Source organism: Octopus sinensis, linkage group LG12 (assembly GCF_006345805.1).
Source record: "Octopus sinensis linkage group LG12, ASM634580v1, whole genome shotgun sequence".
Lineage (NCBI taxonomy): Eukaryota > Metazoa > Mollusca > Cephalopoda > Octopoda > Octopodidae > Octopus > Octopus sinensis.
In genome coordinates, this window is record NC_043008.1 from 9,132,558 (window position 1) to 9,160,235 (window position 27,678).

General features: G+C 38.0%; 1 protein-coding gene across 2 annotated transcripts in view; it reads right to left on the reverse strand.

Moving 5' to 3' along the window:
* LOC115217814 (nephrocystin-4-like) overlaps positions 1–27,678 on the reverse strand; it is a 179,050-nt gene that overhangs the window by 11,280 nt on the left and 140,092 nt on the right. For both annotated transcript variants that reach the window (XM_036507789.1, XM_029787496.2), the window contains exons 23-25: positions 19,320–19,476; positions 9,300–9,418; positions 2,166–2,332 (exon numbers count right to left, since the gene is read on the reverse strand). In XM_036507789.1, coding sequence (XP_036363682.1) covers positions 2,166–2,332; positions 9,300–9,418; positions 19,320–19,476 — 443 coding nt within the window. The remainder of the gene's footprint in view (positions 1–2,165; positions 2,333–9,299; positions 9,419–19,319; positions 19,477–27,678) is intronic.

A 27,678-nucleotide genomic window follows, 5' to 3' on the forward strand; every position in this document is an offset into this window, starting at 1 on the left:
AAATTTGCACGAAAGCATACAATGAGACATAACAAATACACATGAGCTATGATGTGTAAGTATCTTCGTTCATTTGTTCAGTGCATCATCTTCAAAAGGATGGGTAGCAAATGTAGAAGAAAGGAATATTTCCAAGAAATCTATCAACACAAAGAAGGGGATGCTAGACAAAAAAGACCCCTTACTGCATTTAAAAGAAACGCAGTCACTTATCAACAATCTCAATATGGTCAGGTGTCTGGCATTGATTGAGAGAGAGGAAGCAGCATACATGAAGAAGGAACGCTATCACTGACAGAAGTGAACATTGTATTTATTTATAACAATAACAGCGGAATCTAAGAGTGTAAAGAGAGATGCAACAGAAAATGAATGAAGAAATAAAAATTTCTGAACAATGGTGAGTCTAAAAGAATAGATTAAAAGACAATGAGGAATTACAAATAAACATATGTACAAAAGATGTACGAATATAAAAATGAAAGTGCTGAGCAGAGAGTATATGCCAACCAGTGTATATGTGAAAGCTAAACGAATGAAGCTATTAGTGTGGGAGTTTCACACACACAGACACACACACAGACACATACACACACATATGTATATTTTATATATGATTGTTATCTCGTTTTTGTATTTGGTTTGCAAGATTCTTGATGTGAAATTGTGTGTTGGAAAAACTTTTGTGTGTTTTCATGTGTTCATGAGGCTGAATCAGTTCTCTGTATGTGTATGTTCATGTCTGCTTGTGAACATGCGAGTGTTTTCTTATTTGAGTGTATCTTTGCATGTGTGTGTGTGTGTATCTGGTGTCTTTTATACACATATATGCTTGTGTGTGTGTGCATTCTTGTCTATTCTTGTGTGCGTGTGTATGCGTGTGTGTGTGTGTGTGTGTGTGTGTGCGAGTGTGTGTGTGTATGTGTGTGTGCATGTGCGTGTATCCAGAGTTTTTTTAATACGCAAGTATGTGTTTATGTACCTGTGTATGTGAGTGTACACGTGTGTGTGTACGCATGTGTGTGTGTCTGTGTTCCTGCGTCCAAGTGTGTACATGCTTGTCTGCATGTATGCCTGTTCATGTATGTGTGTATGTACATGTGCCTGTGCATGTCTGTATGTGTGCATGTCTACGTATTGTGTGTGTGTGTGGTTGTAAATTCTTATGTTCCTCTCTGTGTACATTTATGTGTGCATATGCATGCATGTTCATCTGTACATGTTCATACATGTGTATGGATGTGAAATAAATGCAAAAATAGGATTGTACATGTTTACATGTATAATTTGTATGAGCCTTCTGGGGTCATTCTAATCCTATCTTCCACCCTTTACAACTGCCTACCTATTTCTTTACTACCCACAATTCGGTAAAGGTAATGTCATGCTTTTGAGGACATTTTCTGATATTTTTGTAAGTGATGGCTCCCTTGGATATTTGGACAAACTATGGCTGTCAATTCAGCTGAGCGTGCTGCCATGCTGATCTTTGACATGCTGACAGAATATGGCCGACTATTTCTTGTCATCAAAATTTCCACCAGTGTTCATTTGGCCTCTCCGTTGCAGGCCATGGAGTGAATAAGGACAATAAAAGAATTTTGATGGACAGACAAATGATTGATTGACCGTTTAATCAACACATTAAACAAATAATCAATAAGTTAGTTATTCTCTCTTTTTACTGTTTCACTTGTTTCAGTCATTTGACTGTGGCCATGCTGGAGCACCACATTTGGTCGAGCAAATCGACCCCAGGACTTATTCTTTCAGTCTCTTTTGCTGAACCGCTAAGTTACACACCAGCATCAGAGGGAACAAACACAGACACACAAACACACACACACATATAAATACACCAGGCTTCTTTCAGTTTTTGTCTACCAAATCCACTCAAGAGCATTTGGTCAGCCCGAGGCTATAGTAGAAGACATTTGCCCAAGGTGCGATGCAGTGGGACTGAACCCGGAACCATGTGGTTGATAAGCAAGCTACTTACCACATAGCCACTCCTACGACTATTTAGACATTTAGTTATTTAGATATTTAACCAATTGGCTAAAGGAGAGGAATTGAACCTCTGTGTGTGTGTTGTGTTATAATTGTTGGTGTTATGACACTCCCAAGACACAACAAAAAATTATTTTTATTTTTTTTCCATTTACCTGAGGATAAGAGAAAACTTGGTTTTCTGTCCTTCTACACAGAGAATGTCAACACGCTGTAAAGCATGAATGATGATCTCCCATATCTGAATGGGCTGTGACTGGAATCGGTCCGCATAAATGGCAACAAAGAATTTCTTCACTTGTGGTGACACACCAGTTGATACCTGAAACATTGAGGAAATTCATTAATTTACATAATAATAATAATAATTATTATTATAATAATTAATAATAATAACGATAATAATAATAATAATAATAATAATTAATAATAATAATAATAATAATAATAATAATAATAATAATAATAATAATATAGTAGTACTGGTGGTGGTTGTGGTGGTGGTGGTGGTGGTAGTAGTAGTAGTAGTAGTAGTAGTAGTAGTAACAATGGTAAATAGATTAATGTTCCTCGTGTGTTTTCCATTATTTTTGTTCTTCATTTTTCTTGTCTTATTTTGAATTCGAAGAAGACAGACATACCGTTGAAACAGTGTTCATTAAACACTATTTCAATCTCTGTTATCTTTTTTTTTATTATATATCACACTTTCATAATCACGTATACACCTTTGTTGTTAAGTCAATCTTCATAAATTATCAAAGACAAGGAGATTGAGCACATGATTGATGCTATGTCGCAAGAACTGGAATGTTTTGTTCTAGCAGTTGCCGGAACCATCAGGTATTCTAGGGAAAATCATAATATAAATTACAGCTTTTGCAGTTTGGCTCCTTTTCGCGGTTGGCTTGTCAGCCCTGTTAGTTTCACTGAACGCCTGTTTTAAGCCCGGTCCTGGGCCAGAGAACATTGTTTCGTTCAATTGCAAAGCATAAAGTGAGAAATCGGCTTTTCTATCAGTTAAACAACTCAATCGTTTTCATGCAAAATCCAAGAGCCATTTATCATTTCTGGATACATGCAGATGCCAACAGATTACACCTGAAGGTCTCAGATCAAATATACCAATGTGTGTGCATCGCAGTTTGGTGATTCATTACTTCAAAAGTTTAAATTGATTGGTGAGAGTATTTCATTTCACAGAATGGATGTTATTATTCAACACTACAGTTCAAAGTTAGTATTACCAGGTGTGGACATTACACATGAGTTTGAACAGGTATGCTCTTCTGAAAATAGTCTGCTATTCGTGTGATTGTCTGAAGAATTTTGAAGATAAGGAAATTTCATCATGCAGGTAAAAACAAAAAAAAACCAGAAAATCCTGAAAAGTTTGAAAGTTTTCTATTCCACTGAGCTAAAGAATGCTGAAATAATTTGGCTAAAAATATTTAATTTGTCAAAACGTTAAAGTCATTTTTGCTTTTGGGACAAATGTTATGCAAGCAATTTGTCAATGCCAGTTTGAAAATAATAACACATAATTTTTCCCAAATTCCTGTACAAAATACCATTTTTTCACATACCAAATTTCTTGCATAGAGCCTACACCACACACACTGTTTATCCATCACACACATACACAAAGGAAAATAAATAATAGTAATAATCACTTTATTTTCCCAACCAATTTCTTTGGAAATGTCTATATTTATGACAGTTTAACCTTACCTGCATTACTAGAACCAACCATGCAGTTAACAACACTCTAGTCAGCACAAACATAATCCCTCCAAGATCAAACAACTAGTCCCCAAATTGGCCCTTATGATTGTAGTCTTTTTACCCTTGCATATGCATTTGAAGTAGTCATTAGGAACTCTCCAGCAAAGTTTCTATTTGAACAATCCAAACTGTGAACCCATTTTAAATTTTGTCTTTAGAACAATAAATTTTCTTGCTTCCTGAAAGTTAAGGTTTTTTTTTTCAAATACCAACAAAAACCAAAGACATTTAATTGCTCTCTACTGCCCACCCAAAACTAGGTTACTCCTAAAAGGAAAATGGCTAAAATTGTCATCCAGCAGTTTTCATGCTTTAAGTGATAAAAATATCAAAAGATGATCCATGTCTAGAATTTTTTTCTGATTTGCAAAAGATGAGTTACTACAGGCGTTGTTCATCCTTTTGTTATTCCCAGCTCATTTAGTATTATTGCCATTATTTTTTCTTTGTTCTTCTCAAACAGTAACTGATTGTGTTTATAACTGAGTTTGTGGTTTAACTCTTAATGTCCTGTAGTGCAGATATCTGCACTTGTCCAGTAAATCTTGAAACTACAGTTGAAAAAGTGTTGTTGTTTGGAAGGCAATAATGTACATATGTCTGGGAAGTGAACAGTGTATGAGTCAGATACATGCTTGTGTGTGTATGGAGGGGAGAAAATCAGGTGTAGTGTTGGCGAATCTCAGGAAGCATGGAAGTTTTGAAGGATGCAGGGCTCCGACAACTAACAACTGATGCTGGCAGTTTGTTCCATGCTTCAGCAACTCTTAGCATGAAAACATGTTTCCGAAAGTCATGGGAGCTGTGCTGTTTTCTGATTTTGTAATCATGTCCAAGGGTGTTAGACAGGTGGAGCTTGAAAAGGTGCTCAGAGTTATTGTTTGTAAAATGGTTGATAATTTTATGGGTGTCTGCCAAGTCAGCTGCCAGATGTCGGAGTTTCAATGTACCCATGCCCAGGGAAGTAAGGCATTCAGAATATGGTAAATGCCTGATGGAGTGTATTCTCTACTTATGTATAAAATTAGTTCTTGAACATTGAATGGCTGAGGTTCACCAGAATAAAATTGAACTCAAAGGGATTCATATGTAAGAAAAAAAAATGGTTAAGAACTACTGGTTTAAAACGATGTTTAGAGAAACATTTTTCCTACTCCGGATAATGGGGTACAGCATTAAATCTCTCTATTATATAAAGCTGAAGTTGTCTGTATATGGCAGGTTTGGTAGCCTTCAACTAACACTATCTCCTCCGAGACCCTGGGCGCAAGTTGACCAAAATTGATAGTAAGATAGAAGAAGGCTTGCTCTTCATTCCGTAGAAGAAAAAATTCAAATCATACCATGTTAACACCAAAAATTATTTACATCAAAAAGGTGCTTTTTTTCTATGAAAATCCCTACTTTTTTACAATATTTTGACTGCTGTGTCACCATTTTTCGGTGTATTTCAACCAGAAAAATGTTCACTTAAAGAGAATAACAAGCTACATAATGCAAAATTTTTGCTTTTCAAAAATTCCAATTCTAAAGGGTCGAAACAAACCCAAGCAACGTCAGGCAATACTGCTAGTATTCCAAATAGTTTGGTTGATAAAACAAAAAGAAATTCCATTTAATGATCTTGGTAGAAAATACCTAAATAGAACTCTGTGAAACAGGACGATTCCCAGTAAAACACAATAAAACATTTCCAACACAGACACACGACTACACATTTGGGACTTAATCAATTAAATACCAGTTCTTCACTGGTATTTATATGATCAACATGTGTTAGAGGAATTTATATGTACTTCATAAGTACTTGTTAGATATTTTGGTTCAATGTCTGCTACAGTACTGTCTTTGATTTTATTAGAGAGACAGTTGCAGGCATCCAGATATTATTGATGTTCTGCAGTATCTAGGTTTATTTCTGGGCTGTTGTGAATATAAACTGGTGATTTATATTTTATTTTATATTTTCTTGGCTGTATTCTTTCTATTATTCTCCAGACCCACCACCATAAGTCTCTTATCATTTTTGATGTTGGTCCATTGCTTGTTTCTGTTTTGTTTTTATTCAGTTTTGTGATAAAAATCTCTGATTTGTAGATAAACAATTTATTTTGTTTCTAAAAGTATTAGTAATTTTCATATCTATGTCTCCTCCGGAAGGAAAGCAGGAAAGGAAGAAAGGCAAAGTTGACAATGCCAGAATTTAACTCAAAATATAAACAGATAGAACGAGAGATTTTTGACTGCTTTTTTTTAAATTTTTACAGTGTTTGACAACATACTGCAAGACATTTTGTCTGGAGCTCTACAATTTCAGCTAACAACAGCCTATAATAATGACGATAAGGATGGTGGTGGTGGTGGTGGTGGTTTTGGTGGTTGTTGTTGTTGTTGTTGTTAAGCAACAAGACGGGTAAGGGTGATTAGGTGATGGCCTAGGGGTTAGGGGCGGGAGATCCCAGACATTGGAAAAAAAAAAAACTTTGGTCGGCTTGTAGTCGAGGACTCTTCGTTGACGCCCAACACCACTGGAAGGTGGCCCTCAAAGTCGCTGGAAATGGAGATCTCCAGGACCAAATTCTTGAATGGCAGTGGTGGTGGTGGGGTGGTGGTGGTGGTGGTGGTGGTGGAACTGACAGAAGAGGAAGGCCAAGGAAGATACGGGCAGGTGTGGAGAAAGCTGATTTTAGGGTGTCGAATCGCAGGACAAGAGAATGAAACTAGTGGTGAGATGCTGTATTGGATAGAACCCATCCGTTCCATATGACCATGGAAAAATAGATGTAAGATGATGCTGATGTTGAGACAATTCTTGTGTAACATTCCAGAAGCACAATTACAAAGAAAATTACGGACATCCCATCCATGCCATCATGTAATTAATCCAGTTGCAAAATCGGTATGACCTCTTACATTTCTAATTCCCATCTGTACCATTATTGTCATCCGGTATTGCTAAGTCAGATACTAATGAGTATTATCAGAGAAAATAATGCCAGCCTTACTTTGGGTTATCTTGCTGATAGTTAATCTTAGCCTAGGTTTCCTTAAAATTTTTGTCCAGTTATTTTCTAACCCTAATGGAGACCCATAGGCATGCCACATGACATTTATGCTGAAACTGGGTGGTTAGATATGCACAGAACAGTTTTATTAAGGTAACATTTTATCCCTGTTTAAATTTTGGTTGCCCTTGTTGTGAAACCTTGCAACCGCCACACAATGTTCCTATTCTAAAACCACAGTAATATTATGCATCACCACATCCACCACCATTATTATCATCATCATCATCATCATCATCATCATCATCATCGTTTATAACATCCGCTTTCCATGCTGGCATGGGTTGGACGATTTGACTGAGGGCTGGCGAACCAGATGGCTGCACCAGGCTCCAATCTTGATCTGGCAGAGTTTCTACAGCTGGATGCCCTTCCTAACACCAACCACTCCGAGAGTGTAATGGGTGCTTTTTACGTGCCACCGGCATGGAGGCCAGTCAGGCGGTACTGTCAATGACCTCGCTCAAATCTTTTTACACATGCCACCGGCACAGGTGCCAGTTAGGCGATGCTGGTAACGATCACGCTCGAATGGTGCCTTTTACATGCCACCGGCACGGAAACCAGTTAGCCGCTCTGGCAACGATCACACTCGGATGGGGCTCTTGGCACCCTACTAACACGGGGCACAAGTGCCACTAAGGCGACATCACTTATTATTTCTTAATTAGACAAAAAACAAAAGAGAACCAGAAGAATTTGAGTACAACAGAGTACGATACATTATGAAGTGGTGGGGGGGGGATATAAGAGAGAGACAAGAGTACAAAAATGAATTTTGAAAAGTAATTGAAGTGCTAGAAACCCTTCATAGAAATAATTAATGAGAAACTAAGAACAATAAAAGTAATTGCTTGTTGGCTTATCTTTCGTTGTCTTAAAACAGATATCACATCAAAACAGATATTAAAGTAGTTGATGATGATGATGATGATGATGCTGAAGTTGCAACATCAAACATCTTGGAAAAATAAATATATTCTGGAAAAGAGAAAACAAAAGAAATGATCTCCTAATCCTAAACGAAATTGAAAATACAAAAGCAATATTAAAAATGAAAAAAGAAAAAGGGGGCAACAGATTGTTCAATAATACAAAATAAACAAAAAAAAACAAATAAATAAATCCAGAAAGATAAAGGAATCCTTAAGCGAAAGATCCTTTCGTTTTTACTAGGGAGACAGAGATACGAAAATAGCAACACTTTGACAAACAAAATAAATAGTTAATCTCTAAGTGAGAGATATTATCATGAAGTTAAGTAAAAACAAAAAAATAAGAACAAGGAAATTGCCTACAACAAAAGCGATAAGAGACTCCTGGTAGTAGATATGGGAATTAATTGAAACAACAATGTTATGACAATACGAAATAGAATATAATCACCGGTTAAACTTTGAAAGACAACAGGCAAGGAATAAACCTAAATACTGCAGAGCACCAATAATAACTAAAATTCTGCAACTGTCACTGCGATAGAATCAAAGATAACTGCAAAATTTATGACTAAAATAAGTAACAAGAACTCATAATGTACTTACGAAGATGGCTACTAAAATATTACAATGAGCATAAAGGACTGGGTGGTTAAGAAGTACACGTTGTAACTATGTGGTTCCAGATTTGATCCTCCAAATCAAATAGTTATACAGAAACTGGTGCTTCCTGCACCAGTTTCACATAGCCCCAGCCCATCCAAAGTACCTTGGATTGCAGAACGACCTGCTGTGCTTACCTTGGATCGTAGGGTTACCTGCTGTGCTTGAGGAGACCTATTGAGTTAAGTACATCAACATCAAAATAAATAACAAATGGAAATTGTAGTTATGATACCTGTGCCAGTGGCACATAAAGAGTACCATGCGAACGTGACCGATGCCAGCGCCGCCTTGACTGGCTTGTGTGCCGGTGGCACATGACCTTCTGTGCTTGAGGAGACCTATTGAGTCAAGTACATCAACATCAAAATAAATAACAAATGGAAATTGTAGTTATGATACCTGTGCCGGTGGCATGTAAAAAGCACCATCCGAATGTGGTCGACGCCAGCGCTGCCTTGACTGGCTTCTGTGCCGGTGGCATGTAAAAAGCACCAACCGATCATGGCCGCTACCAGCCTCCCCTGGCACCTGTAAAAAGTGACCTGAATAATAATAATAATAATAATAATAATAATAATAATAATAATTATTATTATTATTATTATTATTATTATTATATTATTATTATTATTATTATTATTATTATTATTATAATCGATCCCATTGTTTAACTGGTACTTATTTTATCAACTTCAAAAAGATGAAAGGTAAAGTCAGCCTCAGTGGAACTTGAACTCAGAGCATAAAGATGGATGAAATGCTACTCAGCATTTTGCCAGCTCACCTCCATGTTGCTTAAAAGTAATATTAAGAGGAAGACAATAAAAAGAAGTCCTACCTTAATGAAGATTTCTATTGGCTCACCAGGCTGCTTATCTTCACAGTTGCAAATTACATTTGGATCACTGCATCGGACAAAGACCTGCTGAGGTTGACCAGTGGCATCTACAGGAACACCTAAATGTCAAGGAAATGAAATTGAGAAAAACGTTTCTTCATTAAGAATTCATTCTAATGGAAACTGAAACAAACAGTGTTAAATATTCTTCTTATTATTATTATTGTTCAGGTCACTGCCTGGAATCGAACTCGGAATCTTGTGGTTAATAGCCTGTGCTCTTAACCACTATGCCATATGTCTGTACCACGTCACTTTTAATCTAGGATTTACATTTGACTCTTTAAAGATGTTGCTGAGACCCCCTTTCGGTCATGACTGACCATGGGATTGCACCTAGAAATTTATCCTCCCAGGCACAAGTCCAGGCAAGGTTGTTTGTGGAAGGCCAGCAATCGCCCATGCATACCGGCCTCCCCTCTCCAGGCCACCAATGTTATCCAAGGGAAAGGCAAAAGGGCCGATACAGCTCGGCACCTGTGATGTCGCAACTCATTTCTACATATGAGTGAAGTGGAGCAATGTGAAATAAAGTGTCTTGCTCAAGAACACAACACACAGCCCGGTCAGGGATTCGAACTCACAACCTCACGATCATAAGCTCAACACTCTAACCACTGAGCCATGCGCCTTCACACTGAATGTTTTTTTTAAGTTACTGTGCCACTAAGTATATAACATCAGAATGTTATACTGTACATCTTTCTGATGTGTCTTAAATTTCGCCCTAAATGTGTTTGACATTTGGGTGAGCTGAAGCATTGAGAAAATATGGTGTTTCATACAGCTTCGTTTTGGATATCCTTACTATAATAAGAATGTCATTACGTGTACTTAAAATGCAAGAAAAAAAAAAAGAATATTAATTAATTATGCACCATATATCAATCTATATAAATCAACCGAAGAAATTGAAAAATTTCCAACAATTAGATTTTAAAATGTATGGAAAAAGAAAAGAGTGCACCGTAAAGATTATAGCAATAATGATTTGTTATTGAAATGGGATAAACAGAAGAGGTTGGAAGACAAGCGAATGATATAATAAAAGATAATGACTCAGACAATTTGTATCTAAGCAAATTCAAAAGACTGTGGAAGTAAAAGAATGTCAAGTAATGTTATTGTCTCAGTGTTCAAACACAGAATCTGCTTGTTTATAAATACTAAACTCTTTGTATTGGACACTATTAAGATTGGTGTCCTCATCTTAATTGTTGTAGTTACAACATTTCGGTCATTGTATTATTATCTGATCTTCAAATGCTGGTTGTATTCGATAATGTTCTCAGAATTTTGAACCAAACCTTTTGTTTGATTTATAGGAACTAGTTTGAATATATCAGTGAACAATGAGGGCAAACCCTCTTCATCTCAGAAAATTCACCCTGAAATTTATCAGATCCATACAGACTCCATATAATGAGAGCAATCTGCTCTCATGGAGAACAATGGAATTGGTTTGAAATTATAACATCATTAGGGACTGCAACAGGCACTTGAATAAGGCAAAACATTATGACTATAACAAGATAAAGACATTAGTTCAAATAAATTTGTAGATAATAAAGATAATTCCTTATCTTAGAAATTCAATCCGAAACACTTAAAAGTCTAGAAATTTCTGAAAAATTGCACTCTCTTACTACAACAATGATTTTTTACACTGCTACATGAGTCACATATTTTATCTTGCTTAATACATTTCGGCCTTACCTGATCTTTAGAATTGTTACCTATGTCCCCTTCCCTAACCAATTTACCATTTCTCATCTTCCTCCCATTCATTCCTATTGTTTTCACCTACCCACAATTCTTGGCTCCTTAGACTCCACTCACTTCGGCTCACCTTGTACATAGCTTGTGAGTCTACCCAGACACCTCATCACCACACTTTTTACCTCTTTTCAGCCCCATTCCGATCACCCACACCTATTCTAAAATGTGAGTAGTCCTGTAGCTCCTCTACAGCAGGAAAACTGCTTTTCTGCTCTGGCTCCTTTACTCATACTTCTAGCATAAAGCTTCCCCAACTCTCGGGGTTCATAGTCTTGCAAGTGGCACGGTGACCTCACTAGTGATGGTGGCATAAAAAAAAAACAACAGCACCCAATGCATGCTGTAAAATGCTGGACATTAGGAAGGATATCCAGCTATAGAAAACATGCCAAAGGAGACAGTGGACCTCAATGCAGTCCTTCAACCCATCAGATCTTCTCAATCCATTCAATCTATGCCAGCAGGGAACATGAACATTTCAATGATAATGATTTAATTATGATGACAGTGAAAACACCTGTTTCCCGTACTGGCACGGGTTGGATGGCTTGAAAAAAGTTGACAAACCAGAGGACAGGATGAAGTTCCAATGTCTGTTTTGGCATGGTTTTTATGACTGGATGTGCTTCCTAACACCGACCACTTTACAGAGTGTACTGGGTGCTTTTTACGTGACACCGGCACAGGTGCTTTATCTGTGGTACCAGCACAGGTGTTTTATACATGGCACCAGCAGCAGGGCTTTTTTATGTGGCACCAGCACCAGTTATTTTCATGTGGCATCAGCACCAGTATATTTCATGTGGCACCAGTGCTTTTCATGTGGCAACAGCACCAGTTCTTTTCATGTGGCATCAGCACCAGTGCTTTTCATGTGGCACCAGCACCAGTTCTTTTCATGTGGCATCAGCACCATTGCTTTTCATGTGGCACCAGTGCTTTTCATGTGGTACCAGTGCTTTTCATGTGGCATCAGCACCACTACTTTTCATGAGGCATCTACACCAGTGCTTTCATGTGGCACCAGCACAAGTGCTTTTCATGTGGCACCAGCACCAGTGCTGTTCATGTGGTACCAGCACTAGTGCTTTTTATGTGGCATCAGCACCAGTACTTTTCATGTGGCATCTGCACCAGTGCTTTCATGTGGCACCAGTGCTTTTCATGTGGTACCAGTGCTTTTCATGTGACATAAGTACCAGTGCTTTCCATGTGGCATCATCAACCAGTGCTTTTTACATGGTACCAGGACCAGTGCTTTAAGAGACAGATACAAAAGTCAGTGTTTGCAGAAGTATATCTGAGACAAGTATATTACTGGTACTTATTTTTATTAATCTAAGATAGATAAGAGGCTAAATTAACTCAGAAAGTGTGCTACAAACTGAAATACTGTTTTGAGATTATTCATTAAGTGGAGATAAATAAAATCAATATTTGGTGAAAAACAGAAAAATCCTATTCTTTCTTTTATTTTCATTCATTATTCTTTTGTAGTTTTGTGTGTATGTATGTGTGTATCTGTTTGTGTAATTATGTGTATGGTTGTGTATATATGTGCTAAAGTGTGTATGTATACATAAATGTTTGTATATATTGCATATATTATACACGTATATATAAAACATACACACATGCATACGCACATACACAGATACATACACAGATGTACGTAATTCTTGTTTATATATTTTCTTTTAAATTTTATTCTTTTTCTTTTTTTATTCATTTTTCTTTCAATATATTCTGTCTTTTATTCAAATTCAAAATCTACTTTAAACTTTAATTATATTTCGTTATTTTCTTTTATATTTCTTCTAGGTTTTTCACAAGAAATCCTTAAGTTTTAGAAGAAATTAAAATATTTTTCAAAAACCAACAATGACGAAATATACATATAAATGAAAATAAAAAATAAAAATTTTAAAAAATGAATGAGATAAAATAGATAAATAGCAAACAAAAATAAACACAGAAATAAAGATATAAATAAGAAAAATATACAAGCAAACAAAACAAAAAGAAATATCAGACAGTGTACTCGGTGGTAGGAACAAACTTGACTTAACACATGCACCACACAAGCAGTGTGTGTGTGTGTGTGTGTGAGAGAAGGCATGTGGCTCAGTGGTTAGAGCATCGGACTTCCAATCATGAGGTAGTGAGTTCAATTCTCAGACCAGGCTGTGTGTTGTGTTCTTGGGCAAGGCACTTCATTTCATGTTGCTCCAACCACTCAACTGTAGAAATAAGCTACCAGATGGGTGAAGACAGTGCAGGATGGCCTTGTGAGTGGATCTGGTAAACGGAAACTGAAAGAAGCCTTGTGCATGTGTGCATGCATGCATGCGTGTGTATATTTGTCCAGTACCACTGTTTGACAACCAGCATCAGTGTGTTTAAATTCCTGTAACTTAGCAGTTTGGCAAAAGACACCGATAGAATAAGTATTAGGCTTAAAAAAGAAATTTAGTTCAGCTAAAATCCCTTAATGTGCTGCCCCAGCATGGGCAAAATCTAAGGACTGAATCAAGTAAAAGATAAAATATAAATATTTGATTGCATGTACATATAAAAATAATAATTAACCAAATAAGAAACAAAGAAATAATGATACAAGTTGATGCTATTAACTAAATGTATCTTAGGCCATTCACAAAATGTTATTCACACATAACTATTACAATATTAACACTTACACGTTCGCGCATGTGCTCTTAAACGTTCGTGCATGCGCACGAACACGTTCGCGCATGTGCACTTACACGTTCGCGCATGCGCACTTACACGTAAATATAACAATATAACAAAGAATTTAGTAAAATAACTTAGTTATCATTAAGCTAAATCATTTGTACTACAGAGCCAGTGGTGGTTTCAGCCGGGTTGGTATCGAAAGGGTTAAACACACCTCTACATTTGGGCTGATGCACATTAGAAGCAGTTGGAAGGGTGTGGATTGAAGGAAATTTAGACTATTATTTCTGCTGATTATTTTTCTTCTTAACCCTTTCGTTACTGTATTTATTTTGAGATGCTCTGTGTTTCTTTCAATTAATTTTAAATGATAAAGAATTTAGTAAAATAACTTAGTTATCATTCAGCTAGTGTTAGGAACATAAATTGTGACTAAAGTTTGGTGGAAGATTTTAATTAAGAACTTTTGAAAATAAGACATTTGTAATACAGAGCCAGAGGTGGTTTCAGCCATGTTGGCATCAAAGGGTTAAAAATAGCATGGTGACTTTAACCCTTTTATTATCCTATTTCTGTTGAGATGCTCTGTGTTTCTTTCAATTAATTTTAAATATAACAAAGAAAATAACTTAGTTATCATTAAGCTAGTGTTAGGAACATAAATTGTGACTAAGGTTTGGTGGAAGATTTTAATTCAAAATTTATGAAAACAAGACGTTTGTACTCAGAGCCAGATCCAGTTTCAGCTGGGTTGGTATCAGAAGGGTTAAAGAAAGAAAGAAAGAACATAACAGAAGGAAAAAGTAAATTAAACATACAGTGACAGAAAAAACACAATGAGAGAGAAAAAAAATATGGTTGTTTCAAAATGAGTTCCAAATTGGCTTTTCATTCACAAAAGCGCATAGTCAGCAATTAATGACAGTGCCCCAGCATGGGCATGGCCTCTGGCTGAAACATAATACAATAACCGAGAAACATGACACAGAAAACAAATTGGTAAATGAATAACAAGGAGAAAACAAATATGAAAGAAGAGAAATGACAGAAAATTTCCAACTAGAATTTTCCGTTTCTTTAGAAGTCCACAACAAATAACCTGATCTCCGCTGGCAATTATTAAGTCTACTACTATGCTTATATTTTTTTTTCCAGTTAAGGAAAAGAACTCAACTTCATTCTGTTGTTACCAAGCTTATAATCAGTCGTGCAAGTGTAAGGACAAACCAGTTTATACTAGTTTCGAGTTTTGGCACAAGGCCGGCAATTTCAGAGGAGAGACTAAGTCGATTACATCAACCCCAGCGCTCTATTGGTACCTATTTTATTGACCCTGAAAGTATGAAAAGCAAAGTCAACCCCAAAAAGATGAAAGGCAAAGTCGACCGCGAAAAGATGAAAGGCAAAGTCGACCCCAAAAAGATGAAAGGCAAAGTCAACCCCAAAAAGACGAAAGGCAAAGTCGACCCCAAAAAGACGAAAGGCAAAGTCGACCCCAAAAAGACGAAAGGCAAAATCAACCCCAAAAAGATGAACGGCAAGCAGTGATGGGGGACAAACAATGATACACACACACATACACACACACACATATATGCAATGGGCTTCATTCAGTTTCCATCTACCAAATCCACTCACATGGCTTTGATTGGCCCAAGGTTACAGCAGAAGACATTTACTCAAAGTACCATACGGTGGGACTGAACCTAGAACCATGTGGTTGGTAAGTAAGCTTTTTTACCACACAGCCAAGCCATTTCTTTTTCTACATCTGAGGACTAAGATCTGGGTATGGAGTGTGGATATCCACTCTCTCTCTTCTATCTAAAACCCCACAATAACTGAATGTGTGCATTATAGAGTTGAAAAGCTTTTAGAAAAAGTATCAACGCCTGAGGACAAAGATAACATATGTCTACTAATACGGGAGACTGGCTCTTATTAATATAATGAAATTTCCCATTATTAACCTAATAAAAGTCTTTTTTTTTTTTTTAAGTGCTTAAATCTAATATTATGTCTAGAAAATTAAATTTTGCAAAGTTACTCTTGACAATAATTTATAATTCTCATTGAAATTATATTTCTTCTAAATTTATCTACATTGTGTCTATTCATATTTATTTTTTCACTTGTTTCAGTCATTTGACTGCGGCCATGCTGGAGCACCGCCTTTAATCGAGCAACTCGACCCCGGGACTTATTCTTTTTTTGTAAGCCCAGTACTTATTCTATGGGTCTCTTTTGCCGAACCGCTTAGTAACGGGGACATAAACACACCATCATTGGTTGTCAAGCAATGCTAGGGGGACAAACACAGACACACAAATACACACACGCATATATATATATATACGACGGGCTTCTTTCAGTTTCCGTCTACCAAATCCACTCACAAGGCTTTGGTCGGCCCGAGGCTATAGTAGAAGACACTTGCCCAAGGTGCCACGCAGTGGGACTGAACCCGGAACCATGTGGTCGGTAAACAAGCTACTTACCACGCAGCCACTCCTGCGCCTCATATTTTGTTAGAGAAAAATAACTGATCACCAAGATAGCACCCTCCATCCAACACAGTGAAGTTACCATGGCAACAAATTTAAAATATATATAAACGAATGATTTCACACACCTCCACACCTTCAAAGCAACCAAAGCCACATCAAACAAATTTTTCTTTCTCAATTCTGCATTTTCACAAAACAAACAAAAAAAAAATTCTTAGCATGCAGAACAATATCAACATCTGAATTGCAAATTGGATTAATGGCATTGGTGTAGGTTAAATTTGTGGCAGTAACATCTGACTGATAGATATAAAAAAAAAAAAAATTCACAATATCAAAATGATAAAAAAGAAGAAACAAATTTGCTTAATAATGATGTTATTAAACCTTTCTACAAATGAAAAACTATTATTCTATAATCGGAACTGGACTACTTTTCAAAGACAAGAAATAGGGTCTAAGATTTCTTTACTATATATAACTAAAGCTGTTATCCTTACTAGGCCAAAATCTGTTTAGTGTAGGTTTTAATTAAACTTCACTTAGGCTTGTTAGAAAAAAAGTGTTCTTATGATCTTTCAGTGTGATGTATGGTGATAAAAGGTGAAAGATCTCTGCACTATCATCTGTTTTAAATATGAATGACGTCTCTTTGGCTTCAAGCTTAACAGCTAAGTGGATATTGAAATGAAAATTTTTTTTATACATACTGGTTAGGCTCTCAGATAAGAATCTTTTATAAACATTTTTATCGAAACTATTAAGATTTTTGCCTCTGTTCTTTCTACGGCTGTTCTTTAGTATACTGTGCTATGTAAAAATTGAATGATTGTTCCCAAAACAAAATCTGACATCAGAATTAGAGCAAATAGTTTTTAAGACCAGACATTACTTGTACAAGCATGTGCTAATCCAAGGAGGAAATTTGCTACGAGGTTTTGAAATGTTTTTGGAGAATAAGGGAAAATAATGTTAGAACTGTAATGATGCCATCTTGAAAATCTCCAGCACGCATGCGCAGGGCTGGAGTCTTCTGGGAGGCCTACCAGAAGTTCCCTCATGTGCATGCGCAGAAAACTAGCAGCGGTGAAATTCCCTCGTATTGCTCTTTTGAACGCCAGCAGCTGAACAAGACAGATGTGTTTTAGCAGCTCTCTCAAGCTGCTGCCTCGTGGCATATCCCCACTATGCTTGAATGGACAGGATTTGGCTCACTGCACTTGACTACTGCGATAAGCTCCTAGGCTGCCGATCACCCAGAAAGAAGAATGTATATATTGCAAATCAAGAAATAAATATTTATACTGTTGAAGTAGACTGGAATTCTTGACTCTTTCTTCAATTAATATTTAATGTAAAAGGATGTGAGCTGCACCCATCCAGTGCAGGGACTTATCATCCTGTTACAGCACTAAACAGATCTGTCCTTATTTTCAACCTTAAGTATGGAATAAAACTCAAAACATAATTAAAACCTTGAATATAATGTTACAAAACGAAAGTGAAAGTAAGTTATCATCGTTGCTCAACCAAAAATATTGTTGCAGAACAAAAGAAATTTAAATTTAAGAAGTGATTCACTTAAAAATTGCTTGCATAGATTAGAAGAATGAATTCTTATCAGAGTAAATTTCAAGGGACATAACCCACAAGAGAAAAATTCTCAGCAAAGAAGATCGCTAGTTTTTGCTTTCCTCTTCATCTTTTGTAATTCATTTACTAATTCATTATCTGTGTCACATTGCAAACTGTTTTTTGATTATCAGGTCTGGCTTTGTGAATGAAAAACTAATTAGGAACTCATTTTAAAACTTAACCATATTTTTTTTTTCACACACTGATATTTTTTTCACCCTGTTTGATAAACTTATTTTCTCATTCTGTAGCATTCTTTCTTCCTCTCGTTAATATTGTAAATAGTGAGTGTGAATACTATTTTGCGAATGGCTTAAAATAGCTTCAATTAACATGAATTATATTTCTATTTTTATTTATATTTTCAGTTGTTTTTATTTTTTTCACTTTTGTAAATACACCCAATCAAATATCTCTATTCAATTTCATTTTTACATATGCCTCAAACAAAATACTTCTTAGTTTTAATTTTTCCTTTATTTTATCAATAGTTTCCAGTTTCATTTCTCGGATTTCATTTGAGAACCAAGCTGGAAGTTTTAGCTTAGTATATGTATGTGCATGTGCCTCTATGCATGTGTATGTTGTTGTTTGTTCCTTCTCGAGCCATGCCTGGCTCATAAGGGCCGGTTTCCCAGTTTCCTTGACGTATAGGTTCCCCACCTGGATGGCACACCGGTCTGTCGCAGGTGAACTGCAAGTTGCAGGAGGAAAGAGTGAGAGAAAGTAGTGGCAAAAGAGTCAGCAAAAGTTCACCATTACCTTCTGCCAGAGCCGCATGGAGCTTAGGTGTTTCGTTCATAAACACACACATTGCTTGGTCTGAGATTCAAACCCGCAATCCCTCGACTGCGAGTCCGCTGCTCTACCCACTAGGCCATGTGCCTCCACTATATGTATGTAGGTGAGTGGGGGGGTGATTGTGTGGAGTGTGAGTGAGAGCACCTGTGGTGGGTGGAGGTACCAGCGTGTGGGGGTGCGGGTGCCAGTATGTGGGTGTGGAGGTGCTTGCATGTAGGTGTAGGGATGCCTGTGGGAGAGTGCCTGTCTCTGGGTATGGGGATGCCTGTGTGTGGGAGTACCTGTGTGTGGGAGTGTCTGTGTGTGTGGGTGCCTGTTTGTGGGGTTGTCTGTATGGGGGAGTCCCTGTGTGTGGGGATGCCTGCATGTGGGGGATGCCTGTGTGGGGGGTGCCTGTGTGTGTGGGTGCCTGTGAGTGGGGATACCTGTGTGTGTGTGTGAGGCGTGCCTTGGTGTGGGTGTGTGTGTGTGTGTAAATTGTTTTTCTTCGGTTCCTTCTCTGGCTAAAAAAGTAAAAAAACCACAAAATTATTTTACTGACCTGGAAGTGTGTGATAGGATGGCAGGTGGATGGATTTCTTCATGAAAGATTGCTCTGGCTGGTAAAAACGAAATGTCTGATCGATGACATGAGGCTGGAACATGAGTTTGAGGTAGAGGATGGCGATAATTCCACCACTTGATGCTCTGAATTGTATCTTTTATTTACAGCAAGGAACCACAGCAAAGAGAAATGGAAAAGGAGAAAAGGAAACAAATAGAGAAAAATGTCATTGCATCGTTATAGAAAATTTTATCTAATTATGTAAAACATAGGGTGTTGGATTTATGATCGTAAGATTGTGGTTTCAATTCCTGGACCGGGCAACACATTGTGTTCTTGAGCAAGACACTTCATTTCATGTTGCTCCAGTCTGTTCAAGTGGCACCAATGAGTAACCCTGAGACAGACCAGTGTCCCCTCCCAGTGGAAACTGGGAAACCAGCCCTTATGAGTCAGTATGAGTTGGGAAGGGACTTTACCTTTATTCTTATGTAAAATAGATGTATTCCTAACGAAGATAATCGTTAAATTCTATAAACTGGTGACTGGTCATGGGTAAGATTTGTAGACAAAAGACCTCAAAAGACACATTTGTGACTCAGGAGTCAATTCAGTTCAAAGTATTACAGAGTGTCAGTGTACTCCACTTCTTTTGTGTAATTTTTTATATTGCTTCGTTTGATCTTATACCTATGTGCACACACATACATCATCATCATCATCATCATGATCAATATTTGACATCTGTTTTCCATGCTGGCATGGCTGGGACAGCTTGACAGGAACTGGCATGGCTAAGGGCCACACCAGCTTACCCTGTCTCTTTTGGCATGGTTTCTACAGCTGGATGCCCTTCAAAATGCCAACCACTTTACACAGTATACCAGGTGCTTTTATCTGGCACCAGCACCTACACCAATGCTTTTTACATGGCACTCTGGTTGTAGGATCTCAATTCTGTTGTGGTGGGCAAGTCCTCTTGAGAACAGCAATGTTACACATATCTTGTGCTAGTAGGGTACCAAGAGCACCATCCAAGCATGATCGTTGCCAGAGAGCACCATCCAAGCGTGATCGTTGCCAGAGAGCACCATTCGAGTGTGGTCGTTGCCAGAGCGGCTAACTGGCTTCCGTGCCAGTGGCACGTAAAAGGGCACCATTCAAGCGTGATCATTACCAGCGTCGCCTTACTGGCACCTGTGCCGGTGGCATCTGTAAAGAAGATTTAAGCGAGGTTATTGCCAGTACCACCTGACTGGCCCCTGTGCCGGTGACACATAAAAAGCACCCACTTCACTGTTGGAGTGGTTGGCATTAGGAAGGGCATCCAGCTGTAGAAACTCTGCCAGATCAAGATTGGGGAGTCTGGTGCAGCCATCTGGTTCGCCAGCCCTCAGTCAAAATCGTCCAACCAATGCCAGCATGGAAAGCGGACGTTAAGCGATGATGATGATGATGATGATCTCATTCGTCTGTCACACACACACACACACACACACACACTCATGCAAAGACGAAGGCCTCACAGGAAAGGTTCCTTTGTTCATTTACAAGTCTTCAATGCAATTTGCATGGAGAGATCACAATTGCTGTTGCATTGCCTAGGAATGCTCTGACGTTAAATATTACATCACATATTCTAACAAGTGTGTGTGTGTGTGTGTGTGTGTGTGTGTGTGTGTGTGGTGCACCTGCATGCATGTGTGTGTGTATGTATGTGTCTCATCTGTATGGCATCATCTAAACGGTAGAGAATATTAAATGCTACTTTATCTGTGAGACAATCTATAAGATAAATAGCTATCTATAATGTTATTCTGCTAATCCCAACGTGTGTTAGAGTGTTAAATCCTAAGTGATCTTAACTGTGGAATGAAATAATTAAAGACAGAACTGAAATCTTATAAGCATAATGAAACAAGTTCTAGTGGTACACATTGAAATGTAATCAAAATCTTGAATATAATGAAATAATGGCAAGTAAATCTATACATTTAGTCATTTAAACAAAAATATAGATACAGTTCTATATTTGAGAGATGAAGAATTATGTACATTATTTACATTATTTATGTTTGATGGATATTTCTCCTCATCTTTTTTGTTGTTAACACAATGTTTCGGCTGATATACCCTCCAGGCGCATCAGGTGTCTTGGGGAAATTTCAAACCTGGGTTCTCATTCCTAAGGTATTTTTCGATGTTATTATTGTTGTTGTTGTTGTTGTTATTATTATTGTTAAATTCACTGCCTGGAATCGAACTTGGAATCTTGGGGTTAGTAGCCTGCACTCTTAACCACTATGCCAAGACACCTGATGAAGGCTGGAGGGTATATATAATATATGGGCATTTACAAAGGCAGCAAGCTGGCAGAAATGTTAGCATGCTGGGTGAAATGCTTAGCTTTATATTCTGAGTTCAAATTCCGTTGAGGTCGTCTTTGCCTTTCATCCTTTTGGGATTGATAAATTAAGTACCAGTTGTGTACAGGGGTTGATCTAATTGACTAGCCCCATCCCCCAAAATTTCAGGCCTTGAGCCAAGAGTAGAAAAGAAATGTTAGCATGCCGGGCGAAATGGTTATCGGTTTTTCATCTGTCTATACGTTCTGAGTTCAAATTCTATCAAGGTCGACTTTGCCTTTCATCCTTTCAGGGTAGATAAATTAAGGACCAGTTGACTAATCGACTGGCTCCAACCCTAAAAATTTTGGGCTTTCTGCTTAGAGTAGAATAGAATATATATGCATTCACACCTTTAATGCCTCTTCTCCCTACACACACACACACACATATTATTGTACAGGAGATCTATTGAGTCAAGTACACCCACTATGCACTCAGAGTGGTTGGTGTTAGGAAGGGCATCCAGCTGTAGAAACTTTGCCAAATCAAGATTGGAGCCTGGTGCAGCCATCTGGTTTGCCAGTCCTCAGTCAAATCATGCAACCCATGCTAGCATGGAATGCAGACATTAAACGATGATGATGATATACAATATATATGATATATATATATGTGATAGAGTCTCACATATGCAACAATTCAATAAGATAATTGAGATTTTCCAACCAATTAGTAGACAAAACTCCCACAGGTAGTGAATGAAATCTAAAACCAGGCAAGAGAGATAACTCAAAAATAAAAAAAATCGATTAAAATTTCATAAAACATAGAAAATATAGTATGGGAGTGTATCTAACCTTTAAGTCAACTAGTGGAAACATTAAGCAAGTTTTCCCCTCTTAAACCTCATCAGTGAAGTATTTTATAATACACTGGCAGGATTAAAAGGAATGTAATTATACAAAATATGAATATCATTGGTATGGGAGAAGGAAAAAACCCCAGGGGCGTATTCGACATTCTAAATACAAATACAATAATGTCTGAGATATATAGAACACAGTGAGTTGAACAACTTCAATTAATGGAGATCATTTATGCAGTTAGTGTACAAAGATTGCCTCCAGGACTGATTAAAATCTAAAAGACAAGCAAAGGAGATAAAATCCAATACAAACGAAGAACTCAGAAAGAAAGAAAAATAATGTTTAGAGAAATGGAAATGAATTTGGTCTCGTATTTTTATACTTGTACTTTCGCTTGTGTATGTGTACGTGTATGTGTTTTGAGTATACACACACACACACACATATATATATGTACGCATACTTCTGCAAGTGGTCTCCATGTATTTCACCTTGCCACACTTGGAATCTCGGGCCTGTGTTGCTTATCTCTGCCAGAATCCTCAATGTACCTGAGTGGTCTTTGGCCTCCACAGCAGAAGTGTAATGGCCAGTCTCCCCAAGTGAAGAGAGATTGGCCTGCAAGAGTCTTGTGCCAATGTCATGAAAAGGCACCCATACCGGTGCCACATTAAAGTGCACATGCAGTGCCACATTAAAAGCACATGGTACATATTGTAATGTGGTTGGCATTAGGAAGGGCATCCAGCTGTAGAAACCGAGGCAAATCAGACTGGAACCTGGTGCAGATCTCCAGTTTGCCAGCTCTGCTCAAACCATCCGACCCATCCCAGCTGGGAAAGCGGACGTTAAAGGATGACAACATCGACGACAACGATGATGATGATGATGATGGTGGTGATGATGATGATGATGATGATGATGATATGATGATGATGACGATGATGATAATGATGGTGGTGGTGGTGGTGGTGGTGGTGGTGATGATGAGGATGATGACGATGATGATGGATGATGATGATGGATGATGATGGATGATGGTGGTGGTGGTGATGATGATGATGATGATGACGATGATGATGATGATGACGATGATGATGATGATGATGGTGGTGGTTGTGGTGGTGGTGATGATGATGATGATGATGGTGGTGGTTGTGGTGGTGGTGGTGATGATGATGATGATGACGATGATGATGATGATGATGATGGTGGTGGTGGTGGTGGTGGTGGTGATGATGATGATGATGATGATGATGATGATGAGGGTGCAAAAGTCTTCGGAATGTAACACCTAATGTGGCACTAGGGTGTTACATACATTCAAGCAGAGCTTGTACATTTCTGACATTTTCCCTGTACTAACAACCTTGCCCTTGCAATTTCTATGTGCGAGCACAAGATTGTCCATTTCCCTTGAAAAGGCTGAGGCCAAAGCTGTTCTGCCTCTCAACGCAAATGCAATGTATTTCTACATAAACATAAATATGTATTGCATACTTACAGATATACATATGTACACACACACACAGACACACACACACAAGCATACATGTATGTAGTAAGTATGTTTGTTGGCACGAATACTCTTAGGAAGTTAATTGCATGTGGAACGCCTTCAGGTAGCCTTTTCCTCACTTCATCTGGTTAGGTATGCTAGAGCTGGTTTCTTTTCTTTCTTTTTTTTCTCTCTCTTTTAATGCCATATTTATCCATTCCAGGCAGTCTTTTATTCCATCCCTGCAACTGGTGATCACAGAGGGATTTCGTCTTTGTACCTGTTTGGAGATTTAGTTCCCGGAAACAGAAAGTTATATAACAGATTTGCTGCAAGGTGCAAGCAAGCACATTTCTTTTATATCCCTAGAAATGCGTGTGCTTATTACCAAGTATGCAAACACCCCCCCACACACACACACACGCATACATATATTAGAGTAGGTCGATTTTGGAACGGTAATCTTGGACTGGTCTACATAGAAAAGTATTAATGTACAGAAAATGTGGCATCAACTCATATTTATGAAAACGATTTTATGTTTTCAGGATTCTCAGTTGGTTTGTAAAATTGTATAATTTTACACATAAAAAGCCAACCATTGGACCTAATTTAATCAAAATAGCCAATTAAAATTTGTCGTTTTCAACAAAACAATGCTTGGAACTTGTTTAAATGCTTTATAGATGTTTATTGATGTAGTGGGTTGTCGGGAAAGTTCGTGCCGATTTATAGTAGCTTACCTTTCGACTTATTTTTAGAACATGGTTGAGTTCATAAAATAGGATTTGACTATACCTCCATTTAGAGCACAGTTTAAGCTATCTTTCCGTGGAAGAAGGCTTATGTTCCTATAACCTGTGTTAATTCTGTAACCCTTTAAAATGGAAGATAAGTAAGTTCATTTTCGGCACTTGATGCTCTGGGAACCAGACAAAAATTGCTGCAGCTCAGCTGGGATGTGTTGAAAGGGCAGTGAAGCTGACATCTAAAGTTTCCCATACTGTTCATGGACTTGAATCAAGGTACAAATACATTTTGGCCAAAGCCCTAAGCTGTCATATGAGACTTACTTTTGCTTCTAAGGGCTCTTACAGTAAAAATTATTATGATTTTGGTATCTAAATTTGTCTTATTCAGACTCTATAGAATTTGTGCATTTTTGTGAATTTTCCAAATAACAATAACAATTTCTTTCAAATGAAAGTGGTGAAAATGTGGTGTTTTTTAGTTACAGTATTTGAAGGTTTTGAAACAGGTTCCTCAAAAAAATGGTTAAAGCTAGGGAGATGGATTTTTTTGTCAGTTATTATCATATTAAGCCCTCACTGTCTCAATTAGTCCAAAGTCATTAACTACAAAAGAGTGGAAAATTAACATGCCCTAACATACATCATACATATATATATATATATTATATGTAGAAAAATACAAACTGGGACAAGAACGTAAAACATTTAGATGATACAAAAAACACGGACGGGACATTCGAAGCCTTCAATCTTCAGTCAAAAACCGGATCATCCTAGCAATTTCGGCTGATTAATCTTAATCGCTCCGATCCAGCCAGCCCCAAGGAAAAACTAAGCTACGAGCATTAGATTTCTTGGAAGAAGGATCGAATGTATACGAAACAGGGACAGAAAAACGGATGATGCCACATGAATATAAAATACAAAAAACAATAATGGTAAAAACAGGACAAAAACAGCGGGTGTCTTACGACTAATAAACAGTACAAGTTTAGCTGGCGTATATATATATATATATATATATATATATATATATGTTTATATGCAAGTGTTTGTGTTTGGTGAATGTGTGAGAGAGCCAATGTGTGTGTGTGTGTGTGTTAATTTATGTCGAGATGAACAAGTACTACATTCCCAAGATGCAATGTTTTTAGTTGGGTGGGTGCTGCACATCAGCAGGTTTCAGCATAATACCCCTTAAACCTGCTGACATGTTCTGTCAGCCTACAGAACAAAGCTGCAGCTCAACGACCTAATCCCCTTTTCATCTCACTTAAATTAACATCTATAAAAACCCTACATGTTTCCTGCATGAAACAATCTTGAGCAATGTTTTTTTGTTGTTGCTGCTGTTGTTGTTGTTGTGCAACAACATAAATGAAAAGTATATTTACATCAACATCATCATCAGCAGCAGGAGCATTGTAGGCGCAATGGCGCAGTGGTTAGGGCAGCGGACTCATGGTTGGAGGATTGCGGTTTCGATTCCCAGGCCGGGTGTTGTGTGTGTTTATTGAGCGAAAACACCTAAAAGCTCCACGAGGCTCCAGCAGGGGATGGTGGCGACCCCTGTTGTACTCTTTCGCCCCAACTTTCTCTCACTCTTTCTTCCTGTTTCTTGTCCCCGACTTCCTACGCAACCGCTGAGCCTGGATGCGCATTCATCCATCCATCGATGCTCTCGGTGTCGGGGGTTGACCTGCTTTCTCTTCTGCGGGTCTTACGAATAACAAAAGGACCAAGTTTCGGACTTCTCCCACTACACTCTGGGACAAAGACCGCTTCGCTCAACAAACAAACAAGCAGCAGGAGCAACAGCATCATTTAACGTCAGCTTATGATGCTGGCATGCAATGCGATGGGTTGGATAGTACAACAGGGTTATGGCAAGCTGGAAGTCCAGATCATGCTCCAAAGTCTGCTTTGATATGGTTTCTAAGTCCTGATGCCCTTCCTAGAACCAACCACTTTATAGACATTAGTGGCTGCTTTCTTGTAACAGCAGCAGTGGTAGGGGTCACCCTGCAACATGTAAGATTAAAGAGCCTATAAAGGAGCCCTTATAAATGAAAGAGAATGAGAGAGGGAGAGAGAGGATGGGTATGGATGTAAGATGTTGGAGGAGACGAACCTGAGAGAGAGAGAGAATGAGAGAGAAAACAGATAAGGGTAGAGAGGTTTCAGGGTGAGAGTTACGGTGATGCGTGGGAGTCCTGGCTGATATCACAGAAAGATGAGGTGTTGAAGTGGCAGAGAAGCTGCGGAAGGAGGAGGTGAAAGTAGTCATTGAGAAGGGGGTGAGGGATGGATGGGTGAGGAGGGGGAACAAGGAAGGGGATGTCACAAGATGTGAGAAGAGAGATATGAAAGACAGAGTGATGATGGAAGAGTGATATGAATGACAGAGTGATGATGGAAGAGTGATATGAATGACGGAGTGATGATGGAAGAGTGATATGAATGACGGAGTGATGATGGAAGAGTGATATGAATGATGGAGTGATGATGGAAGAGTGATATGAATGATGGAGTGATGATGGAAGAGTGATATGAACAACAGAGTGATGATGGAAGAGTGATATGAATGATGGAGTGATGATGGAAGAGAGATATGAATGATGGAGTGATGATGGAAGAGTGATATGAATGATGGAGTGATGATGGAAGAGTGATATGAATGACAGAGTGATGATGGAAGAGTGATATGAATGATGGAGTGATGATGGAAGAGTGATATGAATGATGGAGTGATGATGGAAGAGTGATATGAACGACAGAGTGATGACTGAAGTAAGAAGAGAGTGAGGAGGGAAGGGATGTTAATGAGAAACGGTGCTAATTGGAAGACTGGAATGAGCAGGGAGACGGGTGGAGGAAGGAAGGTGGGTAGAG